The sequence below is a fragment of the Martes martes genome (genome assembly GCF_963455335.1).
Source record: "Martes martes genome assembly, chromosome: 7".
Lineage (NCBI taxonomy): Eukaryota > Metazoa > Chordata > Mammalia > Carnivora > Mustelidae > Martes > Martes martes.
The window spans coordinates 127,851,714-127,863,227 of record NC_137894.1 but is presented as its reverse complement, the minus strand read 5'-3'; the positions used below and the strand labels follow the sequence as shown (position 1 = coordinate 127,863,227).

Genomic DNA, 11,514 nt, shown 5'->3' with positions numbered 1-11,514 from the left:
TCTCTGCACTGGAACACCCCGAGGCTCAGACCTTGAGCCTCACTCTGTGCCCACTCCTTTGGCGATCCAGTCCTATGCCTCTAGGAGTCCTCTCTCTGCGGCCGATGCTCCCATTAATGTCTCCCGACCCTCCTCTGAGCTGCAGACTCAGCTCCAGCCATCCGCCTGGCATGTCCACTTAGTAGATCCAGCACCCGGCTCCTGACCGCCTCCCACCCTGCACTTCCGGCTGTCGCACCCAATAACAGCATCTCCCCTCTTCTGGTCGCTGGACCTGGAAACCTCAGAGTCATCCTGGACTCCTCTCTTTTACACCCTACCCGCCACCATCCATTCTATCAGCAAGTCTTGGCTTCACCTTCAAAATACTTCCAAAATCTGAGCACTTCTCACCACCTCCTCTGTTTCCATCCCAATCCTGACTGTGGTTACCTCTTGCCTGGATTGCGACAATTGCCTCCTAACTGACCTGTCTGTTTCTATTTCTCTGCTTGCCCCATCTCCATTTATTCTCAAACCAAGGGTTGAAGTGATCCCTTTCTTAAGTTTGCTGATGCATCACCAGCATCGGTCTGGCACAGGGCAGCTGCTCACTACATACTTGTTGAATGAAGGAATGAAGGAATGAGCCTGCTTTCCTTGAACAGGAGTAAAGACCTCCTAGGGTGAGACGCAGTCTGGAGCCAAAACAAATGATCTTTAAAAACCAGAACAACTTTGGAGATAACTTCAGGCAGCTCCTAGTCACTTCCCATTCTCTTCGATGCTTCCCACTCTTCTCCAAGTCTGGAGATTATTGATGCCCGTGACCCTGAGCCCTCACCAGATTGGCTCAGGCCCCTGGGCAGGTGCCGATCTCCCTGGTTCAAGTTCAACATTAAGACAGTGGCATTTACCAAGTCACCACTCTGTGCCGGGTGCCCTGCCGCTTTCCCTCATTTAGTCCTAGGAACGTTCTTTCGCTGGAAACTGGGTCAGAGAATCATAGGATGTTAGACCCTGTCTGCACGGGCGTCCCATGAATGCACTTCTCTTCTCCAAGCGGAATACTCCCACTCTGGGGTCCTACCCGCCTTTGTGAAGTTTGTTCATGCAAGAAATGTTATGCAAGAAAAGCTTCACAAAAGTAGGAATAAGAAGATCCATTTGGAGGTGCATTTGACAACTCTTTCAGTAAAGGGATCTGGGCTCTTCTGCTGTCATGGCTCTGGGTTTGGGGCAGCTGCTGTCTTATGGGATAAGGCTGCATGCCATCTCAGGGCTGAGCCTCCTTCCCTGACCTGTTCCAGTCTGGCCATGGGCACGCAGTGTGCCCCTCCCTATCTCCCCGGCAGGCTTCTGTGCTTACAGAGGGAGAGGGTCTCTTGTCTGACCTGAGCGTCCCTTTGTCACCAGGGAGCTCTCAGGATGACTGTCCCGCCAGGCAGCCTGAACACGATGGAAAAGACTCAGAACATGACATCAAATGAATGCTTCCCTTCCCGGAGCACCGTCTTGCAGGGACAGCCTTTTGGGGGCATCCCCACTGTGCTGTTCCTCAACATCTTCTTGTGGGTGGTAAGTCCTGGGTTCCTTGGTGGTGGTGAGGCCTCGGCGGAGGGGGGTGGGCTGGGGGGGGAAGGCAGGGGTGAGCACAAGTGACGTAGCAGGGGCCTCAGCGCTCCAAGTGCATGCCAGCCACAGCAGTGGGGACTCCCTAAATGGCAGTCCCATTCAGGGCAGTCCGGGAAGAGGGGACTGTGGGCAGAGTCAGAATTCCTAAGACTCCCTTCCCCGCACTGCTGTCCAGAGACCCACCTGGCCAGTGCCCTTGGGTCTCCCTTCTCTCTCCCCTTGCTGATTTCTTCAAGGAATGTTCTCTCTCTCTCTCTCTCTTTTTAAGATTTTATTTATTTGAGAGAAAGAGAGAGTGCACACAAGCAGGGGTAGGCGTAGAGGGAAAGAGAGAAGCAGACTCCCCACTGAGCAAGGAACCCCATGTGGAGCTCGATCCCAAGACCCTGGGATCATGACCTGAGCTGAAGGCAGATGCTTAACTGACAGAGCCACCCAGGTGCCCCTTCAAGGAATGTGCTTGTCAGATAGTTCCAAACATGACACCAAAGCTGTCATTAGCAAACTCTGAGAATCCACTCTGTGCTGAGAAGGCATCCAGAGTTGAAGAAGGCATAGCCTCCACCCTAACAGGGCTGGATGTTGGGGGGCGCCCAGGGAGCCCCTGGGAGCCTGATGGATAGGGCCTACTCCATGGGGATGCAGGAGCCAGCCAAGCAGAAGATGTAGCCCCACATCCCCTTCCCTGGCCCATAGGTCATCATTCTGGTTTACTCCTTCCTCCGGAAAGCCGCGTGGGACTACGGGCGCCTGGCTCTGCTGATCCACAATGACAGGTGAGGGGGGGCTGGGGGTCAGGATGAGCGAGCTGCTCGCCTCCTTGGGGGATGTGCTGCCACAGCCAGGACTCAGCAGGTACCCTCTCGGCACCCACTCCTGCCCTGCACTGGCTCTCCTTGCAGGAAGAGAACTTGGTCGGGGGTGGACAGGCAGTCATCTCTGGGCACGAGGCCGCTTTTTTCTCGAATCTAAGACCTTCTGGATCTCATGATTCCCAAGCTACATTGGGTACCTGGCAACAGGGGTGCTTAATGGGGTCTGTCCCCAGAGCTCTGTGCTCAGCACATGAGCTAAGGCATGTCTGGTCCTGGACAGGAGCGTACTGAAGCTCTTGGCCTGGGGACCAGAGGGACAGCAGGCCCTGAGGCCTTCTCTCTCCTTTTCTGCCCCCTGCCCCTGCTTTTCCTGGCTGCAGCTTGACCTCACTGATCTATGGGGAGCAGAGTGAGAAGACATCTCCGTCAGATATTTCCCTGGAGATGGAACACAAGGACAAGGTGAGTGCTGGGGGGACTGGGCCCAGAAGGTTCCTCACTCTGGGCAGCAGCCCAGCCGTGTGCGGGAAGGAGCGAGCTTGCACTCAGGGGCTTTGTAGCCCACAACACCAGACCTGCCAATGTGACCTTGGACAGATTCCTCGGCCTTTTGCCAAGCCTCCATCTCCCCATCAGAAAGATGGAGCTATTCACCGTTCCCACCTCCAAGTAAGAGTTAGTTAATTCTGTCATTTTAAAGGGATTTTTTTTTAAAAAGATTTTATTTATTTATTTGTCAGAGAGAGAGAGAGAGTGAGAGAGTGAGCACAGACAGACAGAGTGGCAGGCAGAGGCAGAGGGAGAAGCAGGCTCCCCGCCGAGCAAGGAGCCCGATGTGGGACTCGATCCCAGGACGCTGGGATCATGACCTGAGCCGAAGGCAGCCGCTCAACCAACTGAGCCACCCAGGCATCCCTTAAAGGGATTTTTAAAACGAATTTTCCTGCTCTTCTCAAATCCTCAGCCCTCGTCACAGCCCGGATCCTGCCCAAGCCCCCACTCCAAGCCAAGGACTCAGGTCCCACTTCACATAGCACATTCGCATCAGGCAGGGATCCCCTCAGCCTCCCACCCCTGCTACATGCAGCCCAGTCTTCTCTTCCTTCTCTTCCCTGTCGGATGCCAGTCGTCCGCCCACGCTTGTTCATTTGCTCAGCCCATTGTCCTGGTGCACCTGCTATAGGCCACCCCTGGTCTGGGTACTGGGCAGTGAACAAAACGGACCACGTCTGGCCTCATGGGACTTTCTCCCTGAGAAAGGGGCCCCCAGACAGAGGCACAGGGGACGGTGAGGGGCTGAGGGGCCCCAGACAGAGGCACAGGGGACGGTGGTCAGTGCATGAATTCCAAAAGGGGCCAGGAAGGCTGGCTGCAGTCATGGAACGGAGCTGGAGTGTTGCAGAGAGTGTCGAGGATGGTCGTGGGCCCCGCCACTGCCCACAACTGCCTGTCTCCCTCTGCCCCATCACGGCGCAGCCGGAAGAGCTGTCTGCACCTGTGTTCTCCACTCACCCCCTCCTCGAGCCCTGCAGCGTGGCTTCTGCCCTCCATCCCACCCAGACAGCTCACCAGTTGTCTCACACCGTGAAACCCAAAACCCGTGTGTCTGATCCCGCAGCGAGAGCAGGCGCTGACTGGGTCCTGCCTGCCACGGTCCCCACACCCCAGCCAGCCTGCCGTGTCAGTAGCATCTGATAGGTTTTGTTGAAGGCAGTGAGTGAGTAGAACCATTGGACTTCTGCTCTCATCCCTCCGAGACACCTGGCACGGTCTGCCCCAGGCTGTGTGGGGAGCTGCAGACTCCGGTTTGTGTCTCAGAGTTTCTCCGTAGAATACGGACAGTCGCACCTTACCTTCCAAGGTGGTTCTCAGGCTTATTTTCAGAAACATGACGTCGGTTGGGGTTTTTGTGTACAATGGCAAAAAAGGTCACTTATTTTAAAAAATAGCTGAGAAATCATGATAGCAACAGCGGGCAATCACCTTGCAGAGCTAGAAATGAGGCAGGCAGGGGGAGTGGGAGGCGGGGAGGTGGCCCCAGGAGCGCCCCAGCCACGATGCCGGGGCCTCAGCCAGGCCGGGGAGACCCGGGGGCAGCAGAAGGGTCATTACCCCATGTGGTGGGAGTGAGGAGGGTGGGCCACTAAGAAAGGTGCAATGAACCAACCACAGTCACTCGGCTTTGTCAGATGAGTGGGCTCCTGCAGGGGCGAGGCAGGAGGGGAGGAGGCATCCCTGCTCGGGCTCGCTGTTCAGCTGCTGAGATGTCTGGACGGTTTAGGCCTTTCATAGCTGTGATGGACACGCGGGGGAGCGTGTGCGCGTGGGTGTCTGTTGTCTGTGAGCGCAGAGAGAGATCGTCCCCACAGGCTCGCTGTGACTTTCGCAGGGGCCACACTTCCACTCATGACCTCTGCCCCTTGAAGGACAGTCCAGTCCTGTGTGAATTCCAGGATGGGGCCCTGCCTCGTGTGGTATCGCCCTTGACACCCTCCGTAGAGTGGGGGCGGAAGGGAGTCCCAGGAAGGTGGGTCCTCCACCGTTCACGACCACTAGGGACCATCCACAGACCTACTTGCTCCCTAAATAAATCACAGCCCATTCGCCCAAAGTGGGGTGGTAGAGAAAGACCCTCCAGGGCAGGGAGAGGTGGTCAGACTCTCAGCCCAACTCTTTCTTATTCAGCGAGTTAGTCCTTCCCTGGGGACTTTCCCAGTCAATGCCACCAGCATTCTATTCCCCTTCATTGCTCTGACTCACACCTGGGCATCTGTCCTGATTTTATTTATTATTTATTTGGGGGGGGAGGGGCAGAGGTAGGGAACCCCAAGCAGGCTCCACGCCCAGCACGGAACCCCATACGGGGCTTGATCTGACGACCCTGACAACATGATCCAAGCCAAAGTCAAGAGTCTGACTGAGCCACTCCCCCAACCCTTTTTTAGAGGGTGTCCTTATCTTAGTTCCCTAGGACAGAACTGGGGAAATGGTCCCCCCGAGGTGGACATCCGTCAGGCAACCCCAATCCAGGGAAGGGGACTTGGTGGGCCTTATACTGAAGGGAACAAGGAACTCGCTTCTGTTTCTTGCTTGCCTGACACGCCCCCCCCACCATTGCTTCCTTTTGGGCAACAGTCAGTGTGGTGCCGGGGAATGTCAGCCAGCCGGGCCTGCCTCTTCACTGATGTGCTTGTGGTCAGTGGGGTCAATCAAGAATCGCAGTCTTTCCCCAGATTTCGCTAAACCCTGCAGGATCCCAGAAGGAAGCCTGCACCAGGGCAACTTAACCAGCTCCCGGATCTGGCAGCTTTTAGGGCGGTGGGCCCGGCCTATCCTCGCGCACACTCTTCCCAAGCACACTTCCTCTCTAGGCCTTCCACCGCCTCCGTGGCTGAGGCTGCCTTCCCCTACCACCCAGAAACCAGACAGCAAGACCTCGAGAGAAAGACATAATCGGCAGGACTCTCAGACAGAAGAGAAGAGACCCAGGGGAGAGTCAAGAGAAGTGGCTGCCTTGGAGACAGGGAGATCCGGGAAGCCCAGAGATACCACCAGGATCCCCCCTCCGGTCCTCTCTCCTCTGAGCGGGCTTTTTTCCTCAGACAAGCTCCTGCCTGTGGCATCGAAGTTGGCACCCAGCCACTGCAGGGTTCAGGGTGCTCAGCAAGGTGTAGGAGCTCAGGTGGAGAGACCCCCCCTCCCCACATCCCACATCCCGGGTCCCTCAACCCCCCGGAGAGTTTTGGTTGGCCCCGCTTGGGTCACGCTCCCATTGATCTCTGACCACGGGTGGCAGACCCCTACCTCACGGACAGCCCCCCAGACCACAGGCCTGGGGCGGGAGGCATTCCCCAGAAGGAAGCAACAAGAGACAGACAGACAGCACCCAACATCCACCCCACAAAGGGTCCCTTCTCTCCCTCTGGCCCAAGGCCCCCGAAGCCCCCATTTCCTGTAACAGGATACCACATGGCAGGAACGTCAACTCACAGCTCACTTCCCGGGAGACCTCTCCCTGGACAGTCACTGCGGATTCCAGAGGGAGCCTACTTCCTTCCAGAACCCGGGCTCTTTCTCGCTGCCATCACTTGCCTGGAAGGAGGGCCCTGTGGGTGCTGCCTCGCTCCGCCCCGGCTTCCCACAGCTGCAGGGCAGGCCCGGGGCTGGATTTTCTCACACGTTCTCTCCTTTCTCCCCAGGGCTTCTATTCCTGGTTCTTCAACACCGTCACCATGAAGTAAGTGCCTGAACTTTTCTTTCTTTCTTTCTTTCTTTTTTTTTTAAGATTTTATTTATTTATTTGTCAGAGAGTGAGCACAAGCACGAGCAGGGGCAGGGGGAGCAGCAGGCAGAGCGAGAGGGAGAAGCAGACTCCCCACTGAGCAGGGAGCCCAATGCGGCGCTTGATCCCAGGACCCCGGGATCATGACCTGAGCTGAAGGCAGACGCTTAACCAACTGAGCCACCCAGGCGGCCCCCCACTCCCCCCTGACACCACCTCAGCCCTGTCCAAGCAGAGGACACCCTCTGGGAGCCGGGGGGTTGTAGGAATGGGAACTGGACACAGCCCGCAGCCCTCAGGAGAGCACCACTTCCTCACCCGTATGAATCCACCCCAGGAGGAAGAAATTCTTCCTGCGTTGCTACTTGCTTTATTTCTGTGAGCACCTTCCATCATATTGAGATGGAAAAGAAAACACCAGGCAGAAGGGCGCCCTTCCTCTTGCCTCGGCACTGATGACCCAGGGACAGCCCCTTGCCCACTTTGCCTCCCGGATCTCTTTAGGGCCAGACCCCACTTGGCAAGGAGACAGACCCCAGGTCCCCCGTTTTCTCCTGACTCCCCCTTGCTTCAGGATTCTGACTTCCTGCTCCCGATTCCGTCCTGCTTCCGCTGAGCTTTCTCCAGAGCTCTTCCAGAACTCTGTGCCCCCACTGTGTGTACGTGTGTGTACACACGTGCACACACGCATACACAATCGTGCCAGTGCACACAGCTCTGCATCCACCTCATAGCCCTGCACATTCCCAGGCACTCCCTAAATATCCCCCATACGCCCTGCCTTGCCCGTCTTTCAAAACCCTCCTCTGGGGCCCTTTCTTGCCTGGGGTGCCTGCCTTCAGGTGCAGCTTTGCTGCCCCTCCCAGGCCACCTGCAGCAAGGGGGGGCCGGACTGGGCCTGCTGATTTGCTTTCTTGGCAAAGGCTCCTAGGACTTTCTTCTTCCTGCATGCGCCTCCATGCCCACCAGTCAAGGGCCTGGCTGGGAGCATTCATACACCCTCCCAAGAGCCCCCTTGGCCCCCATGAGCCACCTCAGGGTGCCCGTCTTTCTCCAGACCTGCTGAAGGGGGCACAGGCACCCTGCCTAGACCCTGGGAACCCTGAGCTGGGCTTAGGACCATGGGTCTCTGATGTTTGAGCTCCCGCTCCACTGCTGGGGGTCCCCGTGGCCTTGCCCCTGCCCTCTACCCCCTACTCAGTCTACCTACATCATTCATCAGGGTCCCCAGGAAATGATACAGCTAGTTTGTGTGTGGTCCGGGGACCTTAGCCACACGCAGGGGGAGTGGAGGGGAAATGATTTAGCTGTTGGCACCTTCTCTGGTTTTGCTTTGGTAATTTCTAAGACATGCACAAGCTCACATTAAATATGTTTTCATTCAGAGAAGCATGAAAGTCCACCTCCAACCCTCCCCCAGAGATGCAATCCCTGTCAACAGTTTCTAGGGAATTGTACCTTTTTTCCTTTAAACAAACATTTACTTTAAAAAAAAATTTTTTTTTAAATGACCACCAAGGTATATGACCTTTTGGAGCTGGTGGCCTCAGGACACTGTCCAGGCTGGCTTTAGTTTCCTGGGTTTAGCAAAGTCATGAATGTTGGGCAGGATGGCACGTTAGCTAACGCTTTGCGGGGTGGGGGGGGGGGGGCTCCCGGAGTGCCTGGGCCTGTCGGAGCTGACTGCATCCCCAGTCCTGGGTAGCTTGAGGCTGACTTTCTGGATTTCCTCTGCCGTCTGCTGACACGTCAATGGGTGTATACAGGGTGGGGAGAAACATGTCCGCATTGCAGGAAAGCAGCATGGCAAATACAAGACTTCATGTGGTAGGCGTCTCTGTGGTGCGTGTACAAATATGAAATTAAAGAGGCACATCACTCCATTGGTGCAAATCTGCGTGCGGCTGTTGGGGTGTGCGTGCCTGGACCTGCAGGTCAGGGGAGGTCAGTGTGCATCGAGTGCGTGTGTCTGGGTGCAGATTCCCGACTTCACCCAAAGCCACCTCCATTGGGAAACCATCATCCGGGAAGGGAGGGAGGCTGGCCATTGCACTCTGCCTCTTGTACCCTTTGGGATGTCTAGAAGACAGCCTCACACATTTGCTGAACAGGGACAGGGACGCCAGTGTCCCCGGACACAGAGCCCAAGCAGCATAGTTGGAGAGAGAAAGGTTAACAAGACTCACTACATATAACTCATAATGGGGAGGTTATATCTGCCGGACAAGGGGCGTTTGGGGGAGCAAGAAATTAATTCCAACTGGGGGGTGCAGGAGAAGCAAGTTTTGAGCTAGGCCTGGAAAGATGGGAAGAATTTCCACAGTAGGTCCAGTGGAGGGCCAATCACAAAGAAATGGCTGCATGAGTGCAAGTTTAGGGCAGAGATGGGCAGAAGCATCCAGAAATGGTCAGTCCGGTGTGGCTAGAAACCAAGGATACATGGCAAGAGAGAGGCTAAAAGATTGGCCTGGAAGCATCAGTAGGACCTTGAGTGCCATGCTGAGAATCCTGGCCTTTGATCTAGAGCAGTAGAGGACCCATTCCTATTTTTGAGGAGGCTACTCAGGGTGAAAATCTGTAGGCAGGAGTATGGGCCGGGTGGGAGTTGCTGGCTGTGGACAAAGTCCAGAGGCAAGGTGAACATCTAAGGAGGCTTTTCCGGTGTCTGTGTGAGAGGCGGTGCTGACCAAGGGAGGAGGCAGAGGGAGGGAGATCATGGGGCTCATAGTCCGTGGGCCGTGGTCTCCACCTGGCCTCCAACTGGTTAAGAGAAGGAGTGATCCAGGTCTGGTTTCGGGGGAAGAAATTGATGCCACTGGTTGGGAGCTGATGAGATACTAAGGAGTTGGGGGGAATGACAGATTATGGCCAGGGCAAACCTGTGTGTTGACCAGCAAGCTGTTGGAAAACAGGGTTCGTTAAAGCTTTGGGGAAGGGTCAGAGCGGGAGGGCATGGCTTGGGAGATGGGTGCATGAGGTCCTAGTTGAAGTTGTGGTAGCAGATTGATTACCCAAAGCAGGAAGCAAGATCGAAAAGAGAGTGTCGTGGGAGCAGGAGGAAGGGGCGGCCACCTCTAGGGCTGCACTCACTAAGCCCGCGAGGCTGTGGGGGGCAGCGTGCGAGCCCTGAGCTCCCGGCTGAGTGAAGGAGAGAAAGAAGAGGGCGTGGACATCGTGATTTGGGTCTCCTTTAGGAGGGCGATTCCAGGGTAAGTAGAGGCAGAGAAAGAGGGGGCAGGAAGAAGGAGGTGAAGATGTTGGCTGGAACTTGAGGGGAAGTGTGTCAGGGAATGGAGGCTTGAGGAGTTTCTTGTATTTCAGAGTAGCCGATGTGCCCTTGAACCCGGTGGTAGCTCCAGGGTGTGGAAAGAGGTGGCTGCGAACTTGAAGATGAGAGAGGACAGTGGATACAGTGGGTCTCCAGAAAGAGGCAGCAGAAGGGAAGCGACCAGGGCCAAGAGGAGAATTAGTTGTGAGGAGGAGGGTGGTGGCTGGAACATTGGGGTTCAGAAGAGGAAATGATGGGGTAGAGGAATGCAGACAGACTCAGAACTACAGGCTGCCCCTGCCCGGAGCTGTACGGTAGGCTACTGAGGATAACCTGACTTCCCCCCCAGAGAGCTGGAGCAGTGGGCCCAGTGTCCAGTGCAGTGGGGGCGGGGGGGGGGAGCAGGAAGGAAATCCCCGTGTCCTTGGTCCCACCAGCTCCCCTCGGCTCCCTCCTGAGCCTGGAGGCTCTCTCAGCCCCATCCAGTCTGAGGCACACTCCTGTCAGTGACCAGGGCTTGACACCCAAGCCAGCAGCAGGACCTCCCTTCATTCCCGCTCCCCAGCACCCCGCCTTCTCACCAGTTCCCACCCACCCCATTCTCGGAATTTAATTCTCAAGTCCAGGGCAGGAAGTATTTTAACGGCTTGCAGTTTAAAAAAAAAAAAAAAATCAAGAACTCTAAATAATTCCCTAAATGGGGATTATTGAAATGCCTTGAAGAAATGCTCTTTATAGTATTGTTTAAAAATAACTCTGAATCCCGGACTGGATGCTAGAAGTTGCATACGCCCTCCAAGCCCGACTGGAGAGCAGGGGTGAGTAAACTGGGACGTCCACCGGCGGAGTGGGGAGGCCACCTTGGTGCTGGGTATGAACCAGCACTCCATAAGCAGAGGCCACGGTCACCATTACCACCGTGCAGCCGTGAACCCTGTGCACAGACTGTGAAACAGTCAGAAAAGGCTTCAGGTTAAAAGCTAAGCAACATGGCAACACATGCAATGGTGTTTATACCATAGTCACGGAGTTGAATCGGCAGGACAGCGGCAAAGCAGAGGCAATGGACCAAAATGCTTCCTGGATGGGATTGCAAAACAGATCAAGGATTAGAATGTTGCCAGCCCTCTAGGAGCCCTCCTCCGGCTCCCTCCCAACCCCCATGTCACCTCCCTCTACCTCCCTCTCTCCAAAGACAACCAGTATCCTGACTTCTCACTCCCTGTTCAGGGGTGCCTGTTTTTGAACTCCGTGAATGAAAACATTCAGTGTTGGGTCTTTCACCTAACATGGTGTTTGTGAAGTCCCACTATGGTCATTCATTTTTTTTTTAAGATTTTATTTATTTATTTGACAGAGAGAGGGAGAAATCACAAGTAGGCAGAGCAGCAGGCAGAGAGAGAGGGGTACCAGGCTCCCTGCTGAGCAGAGAGCCTGATGTGGGGCTCAATCTCAGGACCCTGAGATCATGATCTGAGCCAAAGTTAGAGGCTTTAACCCACTGAGCCCCCCAGGCGCCCCATGGTCATTCATTT

At 55.6% G+C, this 11,514-nt stretch overlaps 1 protein-coding gene across 1 annotated transcript in view; it reads left to right on the top strand.

Moving 5' to 3' along the window:
* Positions 1-1,407: 1,407 nt before the first annotated feature.
* TMEM63C (transmembrane protein 63C) overlaps positions 1,408-11,514 on the top strand; it is a gene marked incomplete at both ends in the record, with an annotated part of 34,637 nt that continues 24,530 nt past the window's right edge. Inside the window, 4 exons of the mRNA XM_080808494.1 lie at positions 1,408-1,557; positions 2,311-2,390; positions 2,810-2,891; positions 6,629-6,666. Of these exons, the coding sequence (XP_080664620.1) occupies positions 1,408-1,557; positions 2,311-2,390; positions 2,810-2,891; positions 6,629-6,666 (350 nt within the window). The remainder of the gene's footprint in view (positions 1,558-2,310; positions 2,391-2,809; positions 2,892-6,628; positions 6,667-11,514) is intronic.